The sequence below is a fragment of the Eulemur rufifrons genome, chromosome 1, assembly GCF_041146395.1.
Source record: "Eulemur rufifrons isolate Redbay chromosome 1, OSU_ERuf_1, whole genome shotgun sequence".
NCBI classification, from domain to species: domain Eukaryota; kingdom Metazoa; phylum Chordata; class Mammalia; order Primates; family Lemuridae; genus Eulemur; species Eulemur rufifrons.
Window position 1 is genome coordinate 35421788 of NC_090983.1, and position 27217 is coordinate 35449004.

The 27217-nt window shown below is 40.3% G+C and overlaps 1 protein-coding gene across 1 annotated transcript in view; it reads left to right on the forward strand.

The window, feature by feature from the left end:
- HECW2 (HECT, C2 and WW domain containing E3 ubiquitin protein ligase 2) overlaps positions 1-27217 on the forward strand; it is a 204640-nt gene that overhangs the window by 77939 nt on the left and 99484 nt on the right. Inside the window, exons 3-9 of the mRNA XM_069469056.1 lie at positions 6361-6455; positions 11227-11302; positions 15358-15527; positions 17670-17812; positions 20582-20682; positions 21083-22450; positions 23659-23754. Of these exons, the coding sequence (XP_069325157.1) occupies positions 6361-6455; positions 11227-11302; positions 15358-15527; positions 17670-17812; positions 20582-20682; positions 21083-22450; positions 23659-23754 (2049 nt within the window). The remainder of the gene's footprint in view (positions 1-6360; positions 6456-11226; positions 11303-15357; positions 15528-17669; positions 17813-20581; positions 20683-21082; positions 22451-23658; positions 23755-27217) is intronic.

Genomic DNA, 27217 nt, shown 5'->3' on the forward strand with positions numbered 1-27217 from the left:
TCTCCTTTAATTTAGCATTTCCATCTTAATTCTTCACACATAAAATTGGGAGTATTGTGTAGTGTGATTATAAAACTGGAACTATTCAGTAATGTATTTTTTAAGGACTGAGGTAAGTAGTCTAAGTTCAGGACAGTTAATAGGAATTTCAGAAAGATTCTGCTGTGGAATAAGTCTATCTTCCTTAATCAGAATGTGCCCCCCGCCCCCACCAACATATATCCTTACGCTTGCAATGTTTAAAAAAAAAGTGGTGTTTGTATCAGTGCATAGAAGCATAGCCCATGTTTTTAAAAAAACCCAGTGTCTGGCTAGAGCATTCTTAACGGGACTTCATAGCATCATGAAATTTTGCTTGAGTCTCTAGAGCTGATGGTGTGGAACTTTAAAAAAAAAATTGGAGGAGGGGAAGGTTAGACAGCTGCTAAAACATTTTCCACCTCTAACCTTGGAAACATATGGTATTTAAAAATTTTCTTTTATCTTCAGAAAGAAAATTTGTTTATCTTTAGCTCATAAGAAATCCAAACAAAGTAAAATTCTCTGAAAATTGATCTATCCGTATTCCAGGGCAAACCTGGATTTGAGCACTATCTAGGCTATTTGTGAATGTACAGTGGTTTTGCTTTGTCTATAAATCCTCAGAACAAGCAGCTGGCAGACTTATATTATCATAGGGCCTACTTGAATGGATGCAAAGGACAAAGATAGGTTTAATTGTGGCTGGATGACCTTCCTAGGCATTCAAGAGAAGGATCCGCTTCATCTGTACTTACTTGTCACGAGACTATCAGCTATTCCTCAAGTGAGCTTATGCACAGAGGAGCTGAATGGGTCATCTTTGCAGTATGCGTTCTTGAGTTTTAAAACTGAAGAGGTTTCAAAAGTTGTCTTGGCATGTCAGGATATCTATTTTATTCTATGTAGTCTTTCATAAATTATGGCCATTCACTCATTCATACTGCTTTTTTGTTCTTCCTTCATTCCTTCTATCCATCCATCTCCCCTTTCACCTATCATGAAATATTTATTGAGTGCCAACTTTGTACCTATTCTAGGTACTCACAAAATCCTAGATCAATGAGTGAGCTTAGAAATAGTAAACCTCATTCTGCATTACTGTGCACTGAATTGCTTTGTGACCATTGAGGATAATAGCAAAACATTGATATTTATATAAATTATATAATGATTTCACATATTTTCCTGTCTCAGCCCTGATAAGTAGATACAGGATTAGGAAACAGTATTAGAGGTGCCAATGGCAAGTAGGAGAAAGAGTCTCATCTCTGAGTGGTGCTCAGGTTGGTGCCTTGCCAAAATACATGTGTTGTGAATGGCTTTTTATTTTGGGAAGACGGGATGTCCTCAGTCTTTTATTTTTACTATTAGATCCCCTACTCTAACCTTCACCATTCCTAAGCCCCTTCCCACCAACATCAGAAGGGTCTTTTTGCCCCTTGGATGGAGATTTGGTACTTTTCATTCTTCATCCTTATGCTTGGTGTTCTGGGTTCAGTTAGTTCTCTAGTCCTGTTAGGTTCCTGCCACATCTACGCTGATTCTTTCATTTTCATGATTGTTTTTCTAGCTTAGCCGAGGAAAGCCTGGCTATTTCAGGCTCCACTGGCCCTTGTTAAAGAGAAGACAACTTGCAGTCACATATAAATGCAAAGTGAGCATGTCACTGGGAAAGTGGGCAAATTTCCTCAAAAGCATGAGGATTAAAGTGTTTTACTTTTTCACAATTTGTGTCCTCTGAATAAAAGAGCTGTGAATAGGAACCATAATATTAAGAGTTTAATAAAAACACACAGGGCAATGGTTAAAATCATGTTTTAGAATAAATTGCAATTAGCTTGATTTTTTGATTATTCTACTATTTAAGTGAAATAGAGATGATTAAAGGAAGAAGGACATGTATATTCTATCTATCTTTATGGTTCAAAATATTCAACTTCTAGAAACTTGGGAAAAATCCAGACTTTCTAAATAGAAACAAGCTGTTAACTACTGCCTAAGTGAATCTTGTCTCTATTTAAGGTGATGGACGAGAGCCCAGTCTTTGAGGCAAAACCATTTCTTGCAGGGAGTGGTCTGAAGAACCTTTTTTCAGAGAGGGTTTGAAATGTAACCTTACATAAATGCCTAAGGTTAATCTCAATTGAGATTGCTTTTAAAAAATAATTTTGAATAGGTAATATATGAAAATAGTATAATGTTAAAAAGATACAAAAAGTGGAAGTCAGTGTCTCCCCAGCTTCAGGCCACCCTGAAGACAACCACTGTTACCTTCAAGTTATCTCTCTGGAAATATTCATATACAAACCCAAGAATATATTCTGCTTTGAAACAGGTGATAGAGCAGTTGCTTTAAAATGCAATGTCAGAATCACACAGTTACAGAAACGCCTTTATTTAAGAACATGTTTTAGTTCCTAAACACTGTTCAAAGTCCCTTCTGCCTTCCCCAGTTGTCCCTGCAATAAGTTCACGGTGACAGCTCACAAATGACCACACCACCCCACCCTTCTGTGGTGGAGATGGAGCGGGCCTGCTGTTGCCCTGGGGATGTCTTCCTTTGTGCTTAGGAAAGTTAGTAGATTAAAAATTTTAAAAATAAAGGGGCTTCTGTGTTCTGTGAGCATTTAAATAGAGAGTATCAAATCTTTATTTTGGTAACCCTAAAGTTAATCCTGAGGATTATTGAAAGGGGCCAGTATATTCCCATGATCTATGACTGGCTTCAGCTGTTCTGAAGGGACCTCAGAGAGGAGAAGATGCCACTCGGGCTGTGCTCTCTTCCTCCTGAGGCTCAGCTGACAGTGGATCCTTATAGATTAACATGGAAGGTCTTACCGTTCTCCTGAGGCAGCGTGCTTTTTGTAAATGGATTCAAAATGCTCTTGTTTTTCTTTTTTTTTTACAGCCCAAAGGAATGGAGATACACACACACACACACACACACACACACACACACACATATATTTTTTCATTTGGGATGTTGCCTGCCACATCGGGCTATGGGAAAACCATTTAGGGTAGATGGGATCATTCATTGCTCCTTGGTCCGTATCCTCCACCTCCCCTGCTTGGGAACTGGACTCCTCCCTAACCAGATGCTCAGTCACCAGGCCTGTGCTTGCTTCCACCTGCCCTTGTATCTATTTCTCAGAAATAGCTTTTATTCCCTCTTGCAGTTAGAGGTTATCATTGTAGCTGCGACAGAAGCACAGGCACCTGGGCACCAACTCCCCTCTTCTCCCCTTCCGTGTATTCTGCTCAGCTACCTCTTCCAATAACCCAGATGTCCACGTACATTAATCAAAATGCAGCTCTCTCCCTTACTCACAGGGGATTTTGTAAACAAAATCCCTTATACCCTTTTTTTTTTTTTAAATCTTGCATGACCTCCTAAAACACTAAATAATTTTGGTAGATGAAAACTCCCACTCAGAATGGAACATCCCTATGTTTTAAGGGGCAGGCATCTTCACTGATGTTCTGGTGAAGGAGCCAGCTAGTTTTCCATCCAGGCGCAAACAACTCCCAAGTCTGCCCAAGACTGTGTTTCTCTCTGTGTGGTTTTGTAGTGGGGGATCTGTGTAAATCCCCTTGGCTTTGCATTTCTGTAACACAGCTCTGTAGCATTTTGGGTAGTAATGCTCACAAAATCTCTTTCTGTACAATTCAGAATAAATTGATTGTGTAGTTTCAGGGATTCTATTTTGTTGTCAGGGTTGGAGATTTTTGTTATATCAAGGAATAAAATAACACCCAAAATGGGTCAGCTGGCAAAGCTGGCCTGGTTATCGACATCCTCCAAATAAAAATAAGCAGTCTCTTTTTTTTTTTTTGGTCTCAGCCTGTTACCTAGCTAACTATTAAAACCCTAGAAAAGAGCAGATGGCATCCTAACTTGAGAGGGAGTTAGGGGAAGATGTCTTATAAAAATGCACTTCTAGGCCGGGCGCAGTGGCTCATGCCTATAATCCTAGCACTCTGGGAGGCTGAGGCGGGTGGATCGCTCGAGGTCAGGAGTTCAAGACCGGCCTGAGCAAGAGTGAGACCCCGTCTCTACTAAAAATAGAAAGAAATTATCTGGCCAACTAAAAATATATATAGAAAAAATTAGCTGGGCATGGTGGCACATGCCTGTAGTCCCAGCTACTCGGGAGACTGAGGCAGTAGGATCGCTTAAGCCCAGGAGTTTGAGGTTGCTGTGAGCTAGCCTGACGCCATGGCACCCACTCTAGCCCGGGCAACAGAGCGAGACTCTGTCTCAAAAAAAAAAAAAAAAAAAGCACTTCTCTTTATTGAAAAATGACTGCTCACTCACTAGCCATTGATTTGATCTATGAGACACTGCTGCAGGCAGAGTCATGGACTGCTGGTTCCCTGGCATTTAGAATGTGATACTAATGAGCTAGTGCCCACAAAATTCAGTCCTTGTGCATGTCACCAAAGCTTTGTTCTGCTATGATAGTCCTTGTGCACGCTACTTAGGTTTGTTTTTGCAGAATTCATGCTATTGGTCTTGGAAGAATGCAAGTGGGAGAGTAAGGTTCGCTCAGATGTAGCCAGCTGTTACTATTAATATTTCAGAAATAACCAAAAACCTGTGTTAGTGTTCAGGAAAACCATTTGCAGAAGTGTTCTTAGGGAGGCAAAGTGACAGTCAAGCTAGGATTCCTGCCCAGGTCATCTTGCTGTTCCTGAACTCCAGGGTGCCCATTCCTACTTCCCCGCTTTTCCCCCTTCTTACACCTAACTCTCCCCACCCCTATTTTTCTCATCCATGAGACCTGTTTGTTCCATGATGCCCTTCTGACTCCACTGTGACCTCACTCATCTTCTCCTTGGTCTCTGTCCTCTTCTATCTGGTGCTCTTCCTTTTTAGTGTTTGTCTCCTGGATTTTGTCATACCTGTGATTGTCATCTCAGCAGCTACCCCATAAAACATCTACTAGACCAGAAACCTTTCCTGATTCTCTTGCACTGTCTGGCACAGTGCTGGCCATGTATTGTGGTGGGTACATAGTAAAAATCTTTTGGCTGATGATACTAATTAAATTGCCAATTATTGGGTAGCAATTAATGTACATAATAGAAGGACTCAATATTTCACCCCACAACAGACCTTTTTTTGAGATTTAGTATTTAGTCCTTGATTGGAAGAGCATAATGATATAAAATCCTGGAGGAGGATTTTTCTGAAGTTATTATATCCTCCTCTCAAAATAAGGAAACCAAATACTCTGTAGGAGGCCATTTGGTGCAATCAGGAAAGTCAGGGGAAGATTAACTTCCATGGGGAAATACATCAAGCAGCCCCACTTTAATAATCCAGGTGACTCAGCTGAGAGGGGAGCTCCCTCCTGTAGCCTAGGACTCTGCCTCAGGGGCCTGCCTGTCACCTGGATTGCCTATATAGAACAAGCCTTGGGAAAATTGCATCTCACGGTGACACTTCAGTGACTCAGATGCTCTGTATGCAGAGGAATTCTGGAGACTGTGGGTTTATCTTTGACACACTTTAGCTTCATGTTCTTTGGAATTGTAGTTACTTTCCAAAAACCATAATTGGCATTTATATTGATTTCTATCAAGCTAAAATTATCAGAACAAGTTATGAAATATATGGGTTTTCACATGCTGTGATATATATATATATATGTATGTATATATATCTCAATCAATTATTCCTAGATTTGATCTCTGCCTAGTGGATGTATTTAAGTGACTTGGAAAATTAAAATAATAGATATTTCCAGACCCTATCCCTAGAGAATCTACTCCTGTATTCTTCCATACTTGTTAGACTGCTTTTTCTCTATTTCCATTAACAACTGCAATCTGTCTATAATATATTGTAGAGATTATAAATGAAGGCTTTGGAATTGGACAGATGGGGTTTGAGTCCCAACTTTGTCATTCCCTGTCTCTTTGACCTATAGCAAACCTCAACATCTCATCTGTAATGTGGGGACAGGACTTTCTGCCTCGCAAGGTTGATGCGAAGGTTCAGTAACAACACGAACGTGAGGCATAACGCTATGTCTGGCACTCTGTGGAGCACCTCAGTAAACGTTAGCTGGTCCTATTCTTATCACTACACTATTTCTATTTTGGCATGTGTTTTTGTGCATCATTTTCTGATATGTTTGTGGTGTTAGAAAGTTTCAGAGAAGCATATAGAACCAAACAGGAATTGGTATGATCTCTGATTAGAAAAGAAGGGGCCATTCAAAGACTCATGAGTAGGATTACCTGAGAGGTGATATGGTGGATTTCTTCAGCTGATTCCTAACTGCCTGGTTTCAGAGTTTAAATTATTGTTTTTCTCCAATTACTTTGCAGCGGAGATAAAAATCTGTTTTAAATACTACCACGGCATTAGTGGAGCCCTGCGAGCCACGACCCCCTGCATCACGGTGAAGAACCCAGCTGTGATGGTGAGTGCCCGCCATTGCCGGCTTCCTCATGAGACCCGTGCCGGGACTTGATTTCTATTTTTGTCTCTGCGGCCCTGACAGGGTTATGAGGAACAATGAAAAAGGAAACACATAACAGCATGGGTGCTGTTTTAGAAAAGGAAATAACTTACAAGGCTGGCATACCTGAATCCCTGATACAAATCCATGGAAAAGTACAATTTGATTTATAACAGTTCTGGGTAGAGTCAACTCTTCAGGGAACCCACTTCTAAAGCCAAGGAGCGAGTGCCCCATCATGGAAGATTTTAAACTTAGTCTGGGTGACCGACCTGTTGGTAGGAAGTGGTAGCGTTGTATCTTATGTGAATTTAAACCATTCAAGCAGTGGGTGATTCTACCTGCCAGTTAACTCAAGGAGCTCTTGCCCCAAAGAGGGTGTGAGTTGGGGAGTCACAAATGCGCTCTTTCCTCAGGAAGTCTTAGCACCAGATCCTTCTCAATGCTGAGCTGGGGTCCAGTGCCTAAAGATACTGTATATATTTTTTGTAAAACATGGCCACCCAGTGGAAATCAGTTTCTTTATCAGGCCCTCAATTGGAGAAACAGATATCTAATTTACTTTTGGATGAAACTGGTTGTGTTGGACTTTTGAAAGAAAGCATGTCCATTTCCAACATGGTACTTTCCTAACTTTTCACAGTTTTGTGATTTTTTTTTTTTTTACTCAATAGACCAACTTCAGAATCTAACAGTCTCACAATAAGTGGCTCCATTATACATAGGTTGTTAGAATCAGGTAGTTTGGGGAGATTCTTAGAGTCTCAGATATGTAAGTCATTGCAGTTTTTATTAGTCATTAATAAAAATGAGATCATGAAAACATAGTAAAAAAAATTGACTCCTGTAACAATCTTCACAACGTTGTGTGTGGGTGTGTAGACACACATTTTTAGATGCTTGCAGTTTTGGAAATACTAAGTGGTCAGGTTGAAATTCAGAGAGCAGTCTCTGCAGATGGCATTTTGAAATTGTCCGGACCCACCCTCTCCTGTCTCTGAGGGTACCTGTGCCTCTGTATCAAGCAGTCTTCCCTTTCATTTATTCATTCAAACAGTTATTCATTAGATGCCTGCTAAGTGCCAGACATTGTGCCACCACTACAGATAAAATGATGAGAAAAACACAGTCATTGATCTCATTGGTCTGGTGGGGGAGAGAGACATCAATCAAATTATATTTGTTTGGGTGATAATTGCATGAGGGAGAGTGAAATGGGGCTAGGAGAGCGTGTACTACATAGTAAGTTTTGTCCTGATCAGGAAATTCCTGGAAGGCTTCCAGGAAGAAGGCGTGTCAGAAGGACGGTCTTAAGGATGAATAGAAGTTACATAGGTGAAGGGGGAAGGAAGAACATTTCAGGCAGAGGGAACAGGATGTGCAAAATCCTCAACATCTAAGTGCTCTGCTCATGTTAGAATTATATTTGAGCTCTCATTGTAGTAAACATAGTATAGAATATAAAAGATTAGCCCATGTTTACTCTATAAGACTTTAGAGATCACAAAGAGAATAACAATTGTTGATTATAAGATCTGCCATGTCACAAAGTATGCTCTGGACAGACTTTGTTCTAGTTAATATTCTAAAAAGAAACGTTACAAAACTAGAAGTATGGAGCTGTTTATAATAAATCCTTTGAAAAGTTCATTGTATGTGAAATTAGACAATAGCTTCCAAACACGAGTAAGCATTTTCTGGATTCAGACTTTTTTAGACTTGAACAATTTCAGTATCCAGATATCATTGAAGGCAGTGGGAGTTTACAATCTGGTGAACATTGATTTCATTCCATTGATTTTGCATTGAGATCACTCTGTCAAAGCCTGTGGATAGTTTGGAGATAATTAATTTGCTTCAGACAGGCTTTAGGGCACCTTAAAAGCTTCATAGATAAAACACTGGCAATCAGAATAGCATATTTTGGTTCAAAAACTCACTAATGGCATTGGAGGTTAATTGATTTCTGACCAAATTTGAGAGAGTTTGATCTATATCCAAAATGGAAAGGCTTTGTCACATGGGCGCCTTATTTTAGGGTTAGCACTGTATTTCTATAATAGCATGATGGCCACCTAGCAATATGACAAGTGTTTAGCTATTGTGACTGATTGACAACACTGATATTCACAAAGCCCACGTAGTACAATTATACCATGACCAGATGCAAAGAATAGACCTGGAAGAAGTAATTGAGAAACTCCACAGAGAAGGAAATGAGTTTCTATCCTAATTGTATGGTCTCCTTTCTCACATATCCTTTTGCAATGAATCAAGAACAAAAAAATTGTGACTCCTCTGTCATTTGTATTTTGACGTCATTGTCATTCATCAGAGTACACAGCGATATGTGTCTCAGACACTTGGAACAGGAAATCCTTTGGCTTCAGGGACAGATTAAAGCTGCCATCACTCACTACCATGTATTGTTTCAATACTTGGTTGACATTGTTGCTTTGGGGTTTTCCTGGACTGAATCTATGGAGTGAGTTTATTTAAAAACCTCTCTCTAAACATTGAGTGCAGATGTCTGTATTATCACTAATGTCCCTGTATCTAATGGTAATGCCTGGTCTTTCCTGGCTTTATTGTAATGAATGATAAAGTTGAATTTTTTTTTTTTTTAGTATTCTTTCAGATGAGCATTTGCCAGAGTTGCTGTGCAGGACATTGTTTTTCTGTGAATTCTTTGAGAAGTGTTTCAGGTTAGCCTTTTGTCAGATGGTGAATTATATTTGAAAAATGAGAATTAGAGGACATTGCCTTTTGTTTCTCATATTTTCTTTTAATATTTTGAATAGATTTTAAATGAAAGTAGGTTATGAACATATTTAACTCAGCACAAGTATCCATAGCAGGCAGAGAGATGTCATGTTTTGGGGCTGGCACATCTTACTGGGCAGTGTGGTCCATTTGAGGTGGAGCCACAGTTTCTTGGGTGTCTTCCTGTGCCCAGGTACAGAGGAGGGGCAGGTTGCTGAGTGCGTGTCTCAGTTGTCGTCCACCTGCACCATCTCACTGTAGCCTGGGATCACACGTGGTGAAAGCAGGCTGAGATAGTCGCAGCAATCAGTCGTCTGGCCAGGTTGCCACTGCCTCTGCCCCAGTTAACCGGGAATGATGAGTCAGAGGAATATAATATAGTAAAGCACACATATTTGTTGAGAGCCAACTCTATGATCATCAAGGAGTTGGTTCTCTGGGTGGAAGGAAATAAAGATCCCTGGATGATACTCTGGTATATTGCAGATGACACGTGAAACAATCAGCAGACAGTTAAGTGCCATACAAAATAGTCTAAGGTACAGGAATCACAGCAAAGGCAGTAGAAAGTTATATTTGAAAATCAGAATGAAATTTCTCAACTTTGCTTAGTTAGATTAATGATGGTTTTTAATCCCCTGGGAGTGTGTGATTTTTATCAGGAGTATGAGGAGGCTGCTAAGATAAGATGGAGAAAGTGTCAGAGAAAACCAGAACTGGACAATTTAGAGCTGTAAAAGCAGAATTTAATCAGTAACTGTTGCAATAGGGGAAGAGAGTCCTCAATATAGAACTGGCTCAATTCCAACTATAACAAAGGAAAGTGGGGATTTATAGCCCGGGAGCAGGGTTGGGGGAGGGTCGGTGGATGAAAAATTACTAGGAGGGTAGGGTGATTCTTGCTAAGCTGACTTAACAGAATCTTGCTGAAGGCAGGCCAAAGTGATCAGACATCGCCCAGAGGATGGAAGGGGATGAAGAATTTGGTCTGATATCGAGGGTGATCCCATATTGAGGGTGGAGAGTCTCTCTAAACCGACTTAGCAGGGTTTTTCCAAAACTAAGCTCTACAAGGATAGAGATGGAAGTCCAAGGTCAGGCCTAGGTGAGCATAGGGCTCAGAAAGAGCCTGACTAAAGTTTGATCAAGGAAAAAATCTTTGTCAGAAAGGTTTAATCTAAATAATCTAAACTTTAGAATTAAAATGTGGTTTCTATTTCCCGGCTATTCAGAATATATTCTGCTTTCAATTGTGTCTCTTACAAGAATGTGGACTTCTTTTTCAGGGTATCATGAAGGTTTTTCTTCCTAAGATACCATGAATTATATACTAGTTGTATAGAAATTGAAAGAAAGGTCTAAATTTGCTATGTGATCTATAAATTACTGGCTTCACGTGAGATGTACTTTACTCAAAAGCTTTTAGGAAAAAGTTATCAGTACAATAGCACTGCAAATTCTTATTATTGCTAATTATAATAGCATGTGCCGTGTACCTGAAGCACAATAGAACAGAAGCCTACAAAGGAGCTGGGACACCCACCTGGGCACAGAAATATCTGACAAGAGAGAATAATCCTGTATATATGGATTAGTCTGATAGAAATCAATTTGTTTATTCTAGGTTTCCCCAATCTGATGGAATTTGATGTTTGGTTTTTAACTAAACAGGATGTTTAATACAGTAATAGTAATATAAGTACATTTACTACATATCAACTATATTCTTATTAAGGGGGAAAAGTACATTCATTCATATTCATAGGGAATTTCAAAGCTTAGTTTTTTATTTTGGGCAAAGATTAAATTTAAGTATGACCCTTTCTTTTGCCTCTGAGAATCTGTGTTTGTTTCTCTGTACCAAGGTTTGGAAATGAAAAGATATATAATACAATACATGTTTGATACAAAAAATTGTATTTGGACATATATGTGGTTCCCTAGAAAGAGATGTGTTTTATCTCATCAGATGGGGGCAGAAGGCACGGAAGGAGGTGCTTCAGGGAATCTGCATTCTCGGAAACTTGTTAGCTTTACGTTGTCAGGTAAGAATGTCTTTAAATGTAGCATCCAGTTTGAAGGCATGTAATTTCAAAGGTATGAACAGTCACTTCTTTCTACAGATTTTGATATATGATATGTGAACTAGTTTTTTATCATACTTCCGGAAAGCCAAGTATATCTCTTACTATGATAAAATTAGATCATTAATATAAATTCAGAAATTATTTCTTCTGCCAAGTTTTCTGGTGATTTAAAAATACTGTATAACTATGTATAGTTCCTTTAAGAAAAATTGTAGTATAACATAAGCTAATCCCACTGAGGAGCTTTGATTATTGAAAACAATTTATGCTTACCTCAGCTAGAGGAAGGAAAGATTTGAAGACTAGTGGGAAAAAAACAAAGGTATACTTCTTTTTCTGTGGAGGAATGCACATAAAAATTGGAAAGTGAAAAAGCCAATGTGTTTGCTTGTTTTATGGTTAGTAAAATATTCATATTGCTTGTGTGTTTATCAAACAATTAAAACACTACTTTTCAGGTTATGAGTTGGGACTCATTTGCTGTTTGTAAGTTTGATTTAGTTGAAACCAATAATTTAAAAAAAAAAAAGAATAGAATAATATCAGAGTTTACCACCAAAGGGAGATATTCTTGGTAAAGCAGCAGTTTATGCCAACTGAAAATTTACATACACAAAAATAAGCATGACTATGTATATGTGTACTGGGTTGCAATCTACAATGTCTGCCATACGTAGATCACTGTGAAAAAAATTTGAAAGTCACTGATTTTAAAAAATGAATTGGCAGTCAGAAAGTCAAGTACACTCTAAGAAAATCAGTATTTGAAATGGGCATTTAAAACAGACTACTGTAATACAATACATACAAATAAAGTCTAACAGATGTCTGTCACTGTAAGATGTTTTGTTTTCATTTTTCTGTAGATGTAGTGCTTCTGAAATTTAAATTAGATCCATTGTTCTTGACGGCAAAAGTATGTTGTGAGTGAAAATAGATGTTCTCAGGAGTGAGAGTTAGGAGACCTGATCTTGAAAGAGACAATTCCGCAATGCATGATTACCATGTGTGATGAAAGTGTACATATCGGTTCACTGCTGTCCGTGGCCTTCTGAGAGTCTTTGTCTTTGTGTGTTCCTTCTCCCGCCACAGGAGTTTGCTTCATATGAAATCCTTTTTTGCTTTGGTTCCTTGGTGAATCTCAGAGGTTGTAAACTGGTGACTTGTGGTTCAAATTTGGCCAATAAATATATTTTGTTTGGAACCTTCAGGGTTTTAAAAATATCTAGGTTTTTAGAAGGGCACTTAAAATACCACTGCCTGTGGTACTACAGCCCTACTCCCCTTATCCGTGTTTCCTAAAAACATTTTGGCTACCGACCTGTGCTTTAGACCCTCACAGGACTGAGGGGACTGCAGGTACTGAAATCCCTGGTGATAGGTAGGGAACAGTTAGCCAACCCCAAAGCTCAGGAAATTTATAGGAAGACCATGCCATGGGTTTCTTAGTTTAGGATTATTGCTCTGTGCTTTCAAGTGATCCGTATCCTTCCAAATACTGTACTCACATACTGGTTTTGAGTCTACAGAGGATGTTTTTAACTCAGTATAGGAGAATGACCATCTGGAAGCCAAAAATCCTAGGGCATTTTCCTGAAAAGTAGAAGATAAGCTTTGGGGCACAGTCAGATGCTTCTTCCAACATCTCACCTCTATTCACATGGAGGTTAGCTGCCTAACATCTGTTTTATTACTTACCATACAGTCAGACAGTTGCAGATAGTGTACAGAAATGGCTAGGAGATGGAACCAGTTCTATAATGTTAATTCTAAAAAATTAATCTGGTTATTGCATATTGACAGTGGGTGATAATATTTATCTGAGAGCATGTAGACATTGTAGAATGGCTACCTACAAATGTCTACGCTTACCTGTGGATAAGTAGGGACACAAATAATTGAATTTTACAGATAAAATAAAAATTATGTTTTGATTAATATTTTAAACCTCCTCCAACTTAGGGTTTAACTAGAATATTTGCCATGTCATACCTTTGTGACTTTGAGCCCTTCTTTGGCCTAATATGTGGTATGAATATTTATGAACAATAAAATATATAAAAGAGAGAAGAGCAGAAATGATATGAATAAAGGAAACTGAATAATCAGATTGCAAATTGTTGGTAGTTTATTGTATTTATTAATGAATATTTATTTGTATAATGTTCCATTGTGGAAGAAAAGTTTGGTATCATGGTTATCTCACAGTGACATCTTTCATCACAGTGACTTAATCTGGTGGAATGATTTTGGGGCAAAGGATTATTTTTTGTGAATGATTTAGCTCTTTCAGACTTTGTGGCAGCCATTCCTATCCATATTACTCCTCATTTACCACAAAGAAATCCCTTGTTTTAGAGTAGATTTAATATCTAAAGAATTTCATTCTTCTGTCTCTGAGTTCCAGGGAGCATAATCAAGAAAGGCAAGAAAATAATTATGTGAATTGCATTTTATTGTCAAAGTTTCCATATGCTAAATAAAACCAAATAAAAACACATAGCGTTACTAAATTGACAGTAAAATGCAAATGCCGCATTTAATAATTACTGCGTAGCTTATGGAGTGTCAAGAATGGGGACTGTGAGGCTAATGATGCCACGGCAGCTTCTCTGAAGTGCCTGTCTAGCTCCTGTCTTTTCCTTCTATCAGTTTTCTGATCAAAGATCTTACTACGTGTCATGCAGTGTTTCGTAACATAAGATCCTCTTGGTTGAATTTTTAAATATTTGCTGACATATTAATAAATATTAAATATTTACTGCCAGTTTTGTGTCATTAGACATTTCTGGGTTTTCATCACGTGTATCTAAGCCACAAGTTCTTGTGGGCCGTTGGTGAGCTTCCTCCAGGGAGCATTCCCTAGAGAATATGGTTCCATGGGCAATCTCAGGCCAATTCTGTCCTAAGAAAGACCTGTTTCAGGAATGGGTTTGTATGGAATGGCCTTGGTGACCTCCTGTAATTTAGGCTCACTGTATAAGGTCTGTTCCCCAGCTGAGCTGGATTATCCTAAGGTCTTTGGAGGTTTAGGAGCCACGTGCAGAATGTCTATGTGAACCGAGTGTTCAGGACCTCCCAGGTCCGATCATCCAGCATTTTTCAAGATCACTTAGCTCCCAGGCCTACCTTATTCAAACTGATATTCTTAGAAAGGCATTGAAGTCCCAGCATGCCAGTTTTATTTCCTGACATTTTTGTATCTCCTTAGCCTGACCATTTGAAAAAAATATCAGTCTTCACACTAAATGGACTTTAGCGAGGACTTTTAGCAGCTCATATGGTGTGAAACAACTTGTGAATCTAAAGTGAGTTATGGGACATTCATCAATTATTTAAGTTATTTACCAGCTATTTACAATAGCAGGTAGCATTCACATTTTCAAAATATTTCTAATCTACTTTTTTCCCTTAACATTCATCACATTTCTAGAATATATATGACACTTTAATTTGGTACAAATGGATGTGTTCTCTGATGTTTCATCTCCAGTTAAACTTAGTTCATACTCATTTCTACATAGATAGATATAAAAGATTCATTTGTCTCTCATGAAGGAACATGTTTTTCAGTAAACTGTTTACTAAGGATCTCTCTGAAGACATTGAATTCTGCTTGCCAAACCACATCATTGCTCTAGGAAAAAGGTGGTGAAGGTGTACATGTTGGAATCAAAATGGTTTCCAGGGAAATCCAGTTGAAGGGTGTGAGGTGGTGGTAAAGGTTTGGCTTCATTTTTGAAGCCTATTAGGAGACCCCTCTGCTGGAATTACTGCCCTAACCCACTTGTCTTCATTTATCTAAGCAATCACAGCATAAATAACTTTGCTATTGTTTTACTGAATAGTTTCTGTTTAGAGCTTCCTGTGTGTTTATTTAAGAACAAATTGTCTTTGAGCTGCTTGTTCTAATCAGGATATATGGGCTCTTCCTTCCTCCTTCTGTCCCCTTTTCCCTCCTTCCTTCCTGCTGTCTCTTGTCCCTCCCTCCTTCTCTTTCTCTTTCTTTAAAGACCTTAGGGCAGTTGGGCTAAAGAAAGGGATGTTCTTCAATCCTGACCCTTATCTCAAGATGTCCATTCAGCCAGGGAAGAAGAGCAGTTTTCCCACCTGTGCCCACCACGGGCAGGAGAGAAGGTCTACTATCATCAGTAACACCACTAATCCAATTTGGCACCGAGAGGTAAGATGATTTTCAGGGGTCTTCTACTTGGTATTTAGGAAGTCCACCAAGTTCCTCTCTTTCCTCAGGACTGTGTGCAACCTTTAGCTGTTTATGGGTGTGGCAAGATAGCTGAGGTGTCCAGGGGTTCTGTTGGAAAAAGGGTACAATGCCATAATTAATGACAACAATATGTTCTAACAATGTTGTAGAAATATTTAATTGGAGAGAGATATTTCAGGGGATCTAAAACAAGCTGGGGAAAAGCATGATAATTTGAGACTTGCAGCACAGCAAGGTGTCTCTTCTGGGAAGTTCCTGAGGTTGCGGAGATGTATAAATGAATATTGCTTGTATTCTTATCCTGGTTTTAAAAAGTGCTTATGATCTATCTCATCATGGTAAATAACTCTTAAAGGTTTACCACTTAATTTAACACATTTCAAATCTAGAAGACATAAAATATATCTCAATATGAGCTCTAGAAGGCATGTAAAGGATATGATAATCAGAGAAGCAATAACTTTATTTTCCTAACATTTTATATTTACAAAGTTCTTGACCATGTCACTAGTGCAAGCCTGAAAGGGAGGTAGGTATATGGGATGAGATTATCATCTCTCCATTTTGGTGATTAAGAAATTGAAGCTTGGCCAGTTGTGGTGGCTTATACCTGTAATCCTAGGACTCTGGGAGGCAGAGGCAGGAGGATTGGGGGGCAGGAGGGAATGGGTATATACACACCTAATGGGTGCAATGTGCACATTTGGGGATGGACACACTTGAAGTTCTGACTCGGGTGAGGCAAGGGCAATACACATAAACTAAACATTTGTACCCCTATAGTATGCTGAAATAAAAAAGGAAAAAAAAAAAAGAACAGCCTGAGCAAGAGTAAGACCCCCTCTCTACTATTAATAAAGACAGAAAAAATTAGCTGGGCGTCATGACACACACCTGTAGTCCCAGCTACTCAGGAGGCTGAGGCAGGAGGATCGCTGGGCCTAGGAGTTGAAGGTTGCAGTGAGCTATAGTGACTCCAACTGTACTCTACCCAGGGCAACAGAGTAAGGCTCTGTCTGAAAAAAAAAAAAAAGAAAGAAAGAAAAAGGAAAGAAATGGACGCTTACAGTATTTATGTGACTAGCTAGTCAGAGGCAGCAGTGAGGCTTAAACTCAGCTTTTTTATTCTAAGCGAGTGCATTTTCCCATTAAGCAGACGGCCAAATTGCCTGGCCCTTTCGAGAACTTTGTGAAGACTAGATAAACTTAGGGGCATGTAGTGTAAAGCTGGTAGCACTATTCACATCACTCTAGTTGCTTGGATACTGCCAGGGAAGCAGAGAAATGATTTAGTTAGATTCCTGGCTCCATCATTTACTTATCCTGAGATGCTCATCTTTAAAGAGAAAATTTTATCTTTGTAAAAATAAAATGGAGATAATACATGTAAAAGTCTTTGCAAGTGAGTAAACCTCTTTATATTTATTTTATATCCTTATAAATGTCCAATCTAATTTTCTCCAATGTCATTCCTAAATGGAAACAACAAAGGCTACCTTAACTTCATACTTTTTCTATCCCAGAAGAGACCCCACGTGCCTTTTAAACTTCAGCAATAATATCATTTAAATAGTGTTTTTCAAAAATATTTATCAGGGAAACCACAGTATTCTGTAGGTATTCCTACTTTAACTGCTAAGTAGAGGAGTATTTTAAAACTTTATTTCACAACTTTAGAATTCCATGAGAATAGGAATTAAAGTTATTGTTAATCAAATACTAGTTAATTCTAAACCATTCTATAACAAGATATTACATATCAAAGAATTAAGATACAATCAGTGCAGTGAGTACTAAAATTGTATTGTGCATAACTTAATATTTGATAACATCTCCTAAAACTGTTAAACTAGGAAGGGCTGTATGATTGACCAAAGGGCTTCTTTTATCACACAGATTCTTGACTGTTGCTTTTTAATCATTGTGAATGCCAGTGAAGCTGAGTGAATAAAAGATTCACAGTGGCTGCAGAAATTTCTAGCGCTGTGGACTCTGTACGTCATTAGAATTTGAGAGATACCATTGCTTATACTAATAAAATGATATAATACCATATTTATCTTCCTTTTGAACCAACATGGTGTCTGTTTGTGTTTTCAGAAATATTCCTTTTTTGCACTTCTTACTGATGTCTTAGAAATTGAAATTAAAGACAAATTTGCCAAGAGCCGTCCTATCATCAAGCGTTTTCTGGGGAAACTAACCATTCCAGTCCAGAGGCTGCTGGAGCGACAAGCCATCGGGTAATCAGCCCTTACCTTTAGGGATCTAGTTGAGATCAGTTTGTATGGAAACAAGTGAAATGATACGTGGTAGTCCTAGGACATCCCTTACTGGTAAGATGTGGTAATATAATTCTTTTAAAAATAAAAACGCCCCCAAACCAAAACCACAGTGTGATATCATCTCACCCCAGTTAAAATGGCTTGTATCAAAAAGACAAGCAATAACAGATGCTAGCACGGATGGGGAGAAAGGGGAACCCTCGCACACTGTCACTCGCTGGGGATGTAAATGGACAGTGTGAAGGCTCCTCAAAAAACTAAAAATAGAAGAACTCCCATATGATCCAGCAATTCCACTCCTGGTATATATGTAAAAGAAAGGGAGTCAATACTATCAAAGAGATGTCTGTACTCCCATGTTTATTGTAGCACTATTCACAGTAGCCAAGGTATGAAATCAACCTAAGTGTCATCAGTGGAGGAACGGATAAAGAAAACGTGGTACATATGCACAATGGAACACTATCAGGCCATAAAAAGAATGAAATCCTGTTATTTGTAACAACATGGTTGGAAGTGGAGGCCCTTATTAATGCTAAGTGAAATAAGCCAAGCACAGAAAGACAAATATCACATATTCTTGTATGTGGGTGCTAAAAAACTGAATGAAAATTGAAAGTAGATTGGTGGTTAACAGAGGCCGGGAAGGGGTGGGGAGCAGGGAAAGGTAGGTTAAAAAAAAAAAGAATATGAATGTATTTATTACCACTGATCTGTACACTTAAAGATGGTAAAGACGGTAAATTATATATGTATATTTTACCTCAGTAAAAAATTAAACAACAGGCCGAGCGCGGTGGCTCACGCCTGTAATCCTAGCACTCTGGGAGGCCGAGGCGGGTGGATCGCTCGAGGTCAGGAGTTCTAGACCAGCCTGAGCAAGAGTGAGACTCCGTCTCTACTAAAAATAGAAAGAAATTATATGGACAACTAAAATATATATATACAAAAAATTAGCCGGGCATGGTAGCGCATGCCTGTAGTCCCAGCTACTCGGGAGGCTGAGGCAGTAGGATCGCTTAAGCCCAGGAGTTTGAGGTTGCTGTGAGCTAGACTGACGCCACGGCACTCACTCTAGCCTGGGCAACAGAGTGAGACTCTGTCTCAAAAAAAAAAAAAAAAAATTAAACAACAAAAGTGCCCTTAGACTCATTGAAGTGTACTGGACAAAAAGTACTTTGCTTTAATTATGTACCTTTTTTTTTTTTTTGGTATCTTTATCTTTTCCAAGATGTACCTACCATTAGCATTTCAGCATCAAATTTCATGGTATTTGATTGTTTTTGAGTATATTGAAATCTTGTTATAAAACCCTGTCTCTAGAGCAGAATTCTAGTGTCAGGTTGATGCCTATCTTATCCTCATTAATCCCACCCGAGGAATTTGTAATTGCTGAAAAACAAAAACAATCTTGTTTTGGAGTCATTTAAAACAGGACCTAGACTCCAGGGAAGTATTATAGTAAAGCTTCTAGACATACACATTCATTTAGGCAACTAAAATTTATTCATTGACAGAATCTTAAAATGTGATTGATGTCTTTTTCTTTTTGTGAGATTTTTGTAAGTTGTGAGTCAAGTAAAGAAGTCATACTGAGGAGATAGGGAACAAAAAAAATAGTTAAGCAAATTAATAATTAATAGCTGGCTAGAAGCGCTAATGTGTACAGTGATGGAAATGCTAGATAGAAGCATTATTTTCCTTCTGAAATAGCCATTAGAGGGCAGTGTGAGAACAGAGATGGAGTGATTTGGTACTATCCCTTTGATTAGTTTCCTTAATTATGTCATTTAATTCAGAATAAAAGTTGCTTTCATACAAGGAAATGAACTAATTACATTAGACTTTGATAAATAGACATGGACTTGAACCAGATCAACAGTTACATCCTCGGGGCTGTCACCCGAGCCTGGGGCCAAGGCAGAGCAAAACTGGGCAGGCCCAACTGTGGTCCCCTCCAGCCCACTGCCAGGTGTGGGACATGACCCCACCACAGTGGCACATGTAGTTTCTCCAACCATGGCATCAGCATCCCTCACAAGCCTCCCTGAGGATTAGTGGGAGGCCACGCTCCCCGATGGCGGCAGCACCAGCTCCCTTGCTCTGCAGGTGAGGAAGGAGCCTTCAGCGGCCCAATCCCCATCACACAGCTGGGGCTGCTGTCTTCGTACATGTGGCCCGTTCTTGTGCTGCTCTCTCCTAACTCCCAGCTCCTGTCCTTCAGAGTATAGTACTGCGCCCTCTGTGCCATGCTGTCGGTGATAATCCTTATCTGTGAGTGTCCTTTTAGAACCAGCTTCCTGTTTGCTAAAGGCTAAGGAACCAGGCCCTTGCTACTTTTACACTGGAGTCAAAAAGCACCTATAGCTTGAGGCCTTTCACAGCTCCTTGATGACCTTCAAAATGCCCTTTCCTTGGTCCCCTTAGCAATGAGAGAGTAAATCAGGTGTCCTTAAAAAATATCATATACTGCATTGCTTTTTCTGCTTTTAGTAACGATTTTCCTTACAACAAGATTTCCTTTTATCCCTGGGTTTGTAAATATTCATTTTTAAGAATGAATAATATTACAGTGGACTATAATGTGCCTTGAGCCTTTTATTTTCTTTATTCGTGAGTCTGAAGGTTTTAAGAGAGGTATGCAGGACTGGGGGTGTGGCCTGCAGGAAGAAGGCGAAGGCTGGCTCGAGTGTCCTAAGGATGAAAGAACCGTTTCTCCTCTTGCAGTGATCAAATGCTCAGCTACAACCTTGGCAGAAGGCTCCCAGCTGACCACGTGAGTGGGTACCTCCAGTTTAAGGTGGAGGTTACGTCTTCTGTTCACGAAGGTGAGACATCTGTATGAATACATGGCTGTAGGAAAAACTTGTTAAATCTTTCTCAGTTGTCAGTTTGCTTTTGAATAGAATTGAATTTGCGTCCTGTTTTAAAAATAAAATAGCTGTCAAATGATTAGCTGCTGAAGTTTTCTAAGCAGATAGGAAAGCCTTTTTACCAAAAACCATCTCTTAGGTTTATGCCTGTGTTTTGAAACTGGGCTGTAGAATTTCCAGTGGTACTAACGTACCTACCTCATGGTAGTGAGTGGTGAGTCTTGCAAGTCGTAGTGCTGTAAGGAAGCCTCAACAGGATGACTGAATTCTTTGAACTGATTGGTGGCAAAGAAATAGGTAAAAAGTTCATTCATTATTTCTAGTTCACTTTTATAAATGCTGATTTCTCATTCAGATGCTTCTCCAGAAGCCGTTGGCACCATACTTGGAGTCAGTACTGTGAACGGGGACCTAGGAAGCCCTTCTGATGACGAGGACATGCCAGGCAGCCATCACGACGGCCCAGTTTGTGCTAATGGGCCGGTTTCTGAGGAAAGTACTGCTGACGGGACCCCCAAGCATTCATTGAGGACTAGCTCCACTCTGGAAATAGACACAGAGGATTTAAATTCTACTTCTTCAAGGACGTCACCTCCCAGAGGACGTCAGGATTCACTCAATGATTACTTAGATGCTATTGAACACAACGGCCATTCCAGGCCGGGGGCAGCGACCTGCTCTGAGAGGTCCATGGGAGCCTCTCCCAAACTGAGGAGTAGTTTTCCCACAGACACAAGACTCAACGCAATGCTTCACATCGACTCGGATGAAGAAGACCACGAGTTCCAGCAAGACCTGGTTTACCCGTCTTCCTTGAAGGAGGAGGGAGGGCTGATCATGTTTAGCAGGGCATCCAGAACTGACGATGCGAGCCTGACATCTCAGACAAAGCCAGAGGACAACCCCGTTGAGTATGAGGACGCCTCCACGCATGAAGCTGCTTCCCTGGAGGATAAGCCGGAAAATCTTCCAGAGATTACAGACAGCTCCTTACCCTCAGGCCCAGCCCCAGATGAAGGTGAAGGTGGCCCTGAGTCTCAACCCAGTGGGGACCAGGGCAGCGCCGAACTATGTGGCTCTCAGGAGGTGGATCAGCCCACAAGTGGGGCAGACACGGGGACTTCAGACACGTCGGGAGGAAGCCGCAGAGCCATCAGTGAGACTGAGTCCCTGGACCAGGGGTCCGAGCCTTCCCAGGTGTCCTCTGAGACAGAACCCAGTGACCCTGCCAGGACAGAGAGTGTGAGCGAAGCCAGCACCAGGCCCGAGGGAGAGAGTGACCTGGAGGGCGCCGACAGCTCCTGCAACGAGAGCGTGACCACGCAGCTGTCCTCCGTGGAGACGCGGTGCTCGTCGCAGGAGAGCGCACGGTTCCCCGAAACCCCAGCCTTTTCTTCTCAGGAGGAGGAAGACGGAGCCTGCGCAGCGGAGCCCGCCGGCGGCAGCCCTGCCGAGGGGTCGCAGGATTCCATATGCACCCCGGGTTCTCTACCTGTGGTGCAGGTGCCCAGTGGGGAGGAGGAGGGGCCAGGGGCGGAATCGGCTGCTTTACCTGAGCAGGAGGAGCTGGGGGAGGTCTGGCAGCGGAGAGGGAGCCTGGAGGGAGCCACCGCCGCCGCTGAGAGCCAGCGCCCGGAAGAGGGCGATGCCGATGCCGATGCCACCGGGGGTGCCCGAGGTGCCTGTGAAGGGGCCACTGCCCAGGAGGAGGGCGCTACTGGAGGTAGGGTACGGGAGACACCTGGGCTCTTGGCTCTCCCGTAGCTGCTGAAGAGAAGCTCTGTAGTTTTCCCCTCAATGCAAATGGTGCTGCAGGTTGCATGTCACCTGAATTCCTAACCTTGGGTTCAGCAGTTAGCAAAAGGAGTAAGAAGGGGAAGAGAGGCAAGATTGAAAACAGGGCCAGGAAGAGAAGGAAACGGGCAACACATGTAGGGGCATCTGAAGCCCCTTCTGTAGACCAGGTCTGCCATTTCAGAGTGGGGAGACTGAGGGACTTAACCCATCCCACAGCTAGGAAGAAGCTCACGTGATTTGCGTACAGCTAGGCTTGAGTCCAAATGCAGTGCCCTTTTTAAAAAATGGATCTTCTGCTGAAATAAGAGGCCTGTCAAACAACAGTCTTCAAACTTAAATAATGAATCTCTAGTGGGACTTGGGTTTGTAGATAAACCAAACAGGCTGACAGCTTCAACATGAGTGTGATCTTCAGAGCTTAGCAGGGACACCAGAGACTTTGTAAGTCTCTCCTTTATAAACTTCAAAGCAGATGTTAATATGTGCTTTGCATCAAAGGCAATGTTTTTGTCTTCTACAGTATAAGAAATGTCAACTAAGTTAGATGATACATTCTGGCTTGAAGAATAATCTTTTTTAGTGTCTGAGGATGCAAACTTACGCTAAAATTGGTATTGTATCTATTGAATGTTGTTCTCTAGAATGATTCCTTTAAAATGTCTCATTGTAGATGCATTAAAAAGTCAAAGGGTAACTTCATAGACTCAGAAATAGTTATGATTTTCTTCTTCTGTAATTTATTTTTCTATCTAAAGTATCCCCTTCTTTTCTTCTTCCTCCTTTTTTTTTGTTTGTTTTTTGTTTGTTTGTTTGTTTTTGTTTTTGTTTTCTTCATTATCTTGTGGCCACTAGGTGACCCTAAAGCGTGAATGCATGACCAGGGCAGGAGCCAGGGTGGGTGAGGGATGGGATGGAGAGAGGCAGAAGGGGGAGGGATGCAAACAGAGAACCTTCTCTAGGAAGCCCTCTTCTAAGCATTCACCTGCTAGTCATTCTCTTCTTTTGTTTCTAGGTCCTCACGTGGGAAATTAGACTAAACCAAGAGAAGAGATTAGCCTCAGGATTTATGTTAGGTTTTTTTTTTTTTTAAATAAAGAAAACAATACCTGGGTAACTTTCTACCTTTAATCCTAGGTTCTCAAGCCAACGGCCACCAGCCATTGCGGTCACTACCTTCAGTGCGCCAAGATGTTAGCCGGTACCAGAGGGTGGACGAGGCTCTCCCACCAAGTGAGGACCTGTTCACTAAAGGGCCCCCCTTCCACCTTAATCAAAGTGGCAAAGTTGACAGGCAGAACCATTGCGAGAATCTGAAGAGATGGATACACAAGTCTTTGAAAGGAAGGAATCTGGGGCCTGCCGCTGCACATAGCGGGTGTTATCTGGGAAGTGCTAAGCCCATGACTCCTCTTTGGCACTATTCTGCTGAAACAAAGTGCAGCTGCCAGTGCTGTACTGCCCATGGAGTAAATATTGCAATTATGGGAGCAGACCCGGATATTTTAGAAAATTAGGTGCTTAATAGAATTTTTAAAAAGTATGCCTATTCATGAATTTTCTTTCAGTTAGTAGACAAAGTGGTACAATCTCTTAGTAAAACCTCACTCTGTGTAATATCCTGCCTCTTTGTTCACTTACATCATTTTAAATCATTAAGCACAAGGGTCTGATTTTTGTCTTAGGGATATGCAGAGAAGTGTTATTAATCTCAGAAATTAGTCTACTGCTTATTTGGGACAGGGCAGTTATCTGGGGATTTCAAAGGCATTTTGTTTCTTTCACTTTCAGAAAATACTTAGCACTTAAAGGAGAGGTGGTTGAGGATTAGGGATGTGGGGAAATAGTGGCACAACTTGTATTCAAAGGTATGAGTGATACCCATGGCCAATCAGTGTCTGGATGGAGTTCAAACTCTAAATTTCTGGAGTCCCTTTAAGTAATGTTCCACTGTGTGAGCAATGCATTTTGTTGACTAACTATAAAGGCCTATAAATACTGCTTTTCAGAAAACACTGGAAGGTACACCCTCTTGCTTCTTTGCTCTCCCTTCTCGCTCACTGTCTCTTATGTGTGTTCATGGCAAGAGGCTGATGCCTTTGACCCTCTGTGTTTTAAAAATTGTGGAACATAAAGAAGAGAGGGCATACACCTAAAGGGTGCTTAGTTTTGGTGAGTACTGACAAAAGAGCTGAACGGTACTATGCAGAGTTTGCCAAAATATTGGCTTCATTCTTTTGAAAGTCTTTTGGGCACAGATCTTTCCCTCATTCATACGTTTGGATAACTGAGGGACATTACTCATAGGAAACATATAATTTATGCAGTTTTTGAAAAATGGACCAAGAGATTAATTAACCATGTGTCATTTTCAGTAGGCAGAGGGCAGGGCTAGAAGGAAGAAGACTTTCTTCTTGTTTACCCTGGGAGAAAAGATTAGAGTAAGAAAATAAAAATATTCCCAGAAGACACTTAGGTATAACTGGAGAAAAATGAATTAGGAACACCAGGAGAGAGTTCTGGGAGAACTTTGTTCTGATTTATATAAGGATTAATGGTAATTAGAGTTTCAGGAGGCTGGATAGGAGGCATAGCATTGCATGAGTGCATTGATAACTGGCACCTTCCTCTAATTTTTCTGGACATAGTTTTGGTCTCTAAATTGTATCTAATAAAGACAGGTACTTTCCTGCTTAAATTATGACCACTATTTGTGATTATGTATTAATAATACTCAATGTATTATTTTAACACTGATACTTGCATTACATAGAATATATCTTAAGAATTTTTCTTCTTACAAACAATTGGCCGTTCATTTTAATAAGTTGATCTATCCAAAGTAAAAGCCATTTAATGGTATATTCTATTTAATGAGTAACTGACAAACAGGAGGAAAATTCTTAAGACATGTTCCCTCTTATTCAGAGGTTTTCAGTATTGGTGGGGGTGCTACCCCATGGGGACATTTGGAGTTTATGGGGGCATCTTTCATTCGAACAATGTCTGAAGGGTGCTTTTGGAATTTAGTGGGTGGGGGAAGGGATGCCAAACATCCTGCAATAGTGGGACAGTCTGATACAACCAGGAATTGTCCATCTAAAATTATAACAGTATCCCCCGGAGAAACACTTCTCTGTACTAATTTATTTAATACTCAATATTTTTTATAAACTATAACCAGAATTTTTGTATTTTAAAATCTCAGAACTGAAGATATCTTGCTTTAAAAATGAGTTAAATACACACACACACACACACACACACACACACATGCACATTCATGTTGTAGGACCAAGCAACTTGCAAATTTGAGGATTCATATGATCATGGGTAGGTTATAGATTATGGTCTGAGCATACCTGATACCATTCAGCTCTGTTCCCACGTGTGTCTTTCATCCTTTTGACCATCTGTTTAATCACTTGGCTGCTAGCAGTCTGTCCCCACCTCAGCCAGGTCTCTGATTTCCTCTCCTACCTGGGCAACTCTGCTACCACCTTGGCCATGCCTCTGGCTTACAGCTACAGCATCTGCCTTCGATGGCATCTTGGTGCCTTCTGAGGCTCAGCGAAGGGGAGTCTGGTTGGCGTATGCAGATTAGTCCATCTCTTAAATAACCTGGGTGAATTATTTTAAGGCTAAGGGTTGTGCTTATTGAAACACTATTAGTTATAATCACTCAAATTTGTGTGTGTTTTACAAAGCACTTTTACATACTTTCCTTTGTTTTCCAACAATTCTTCTAATAATTTTGTAAGGTAGGTCAAACAGGTCTTATCTGTAATTTGTAGATTGATGGATCAAAGTCAGCTAATCTGTTTCCTTTTATAGGTGAAAAAACTGAAGCCCAGATAAATTAAGTTACTTGTTTAAGATCCCACAGTAGTAAAAGTTGAGACAGTCTCAAATATTTCCTCTTTTCTATCAGGCATTCTGATCTAAGATCTGATCTAAGATTAGAAGGGAAGGGACCATTATATGGGTAGATGAATGTAAATTCTGAAAGTTTGGGTTGAGGCAGAAGGTGGCTTATATTGTGATATGTTATTTATTGGGCATCAGCAGTGCCTTAAATCAGAGAATTGGGGGGTTTCACTGAAACGTCATTATATTGTACTGCTTTGAGGTCAGACCCAGGAAGGCTCAGAAAGTGCCCAGCTTTCTCTTCTTCAGGGATAGGTTTATACAGGAGGCCCCTCCCTATACGAGGAGTGGTTGTAGTGACTGGGGGCCTAAATTGTGTGGCCCAGGTCAATTTGCTCTGTCTCAGCAATACCTTTATTCTCCCTGCAAATCTCTCTCCCCTTCTGGGTGGGACAAGTGACTGAAGAATTGCACTTTGAGCTTCAGTGGCCCCGTTCTTGATTCTTTTCTTTGTTTTTCCTTATCATTACTATTGTTGTTGTTGTTATTTTAGCTTATTTTCACCTTATAAAATACTTGTGTACAAATGGATAGTGAAGAAACTGTCCAGCAAACTTGAGCTCTTCTCTGGAGGTTTGAAAACTGACTTACAGGGATCCAGGGTGTCCCTTGTTCTGCGGCTTCAGTCCTGAAGCTGATCACGTGGTAGTCTACATGTCCGTGTAATAACTTAGTTTCTGAACATCTGTTTGAACTCCTTATATGTAGAGCAACTTGCATATTTGGGGATTTGTATGGTCATAGGTGGGTGACAGGGTTTTCCTTGTTT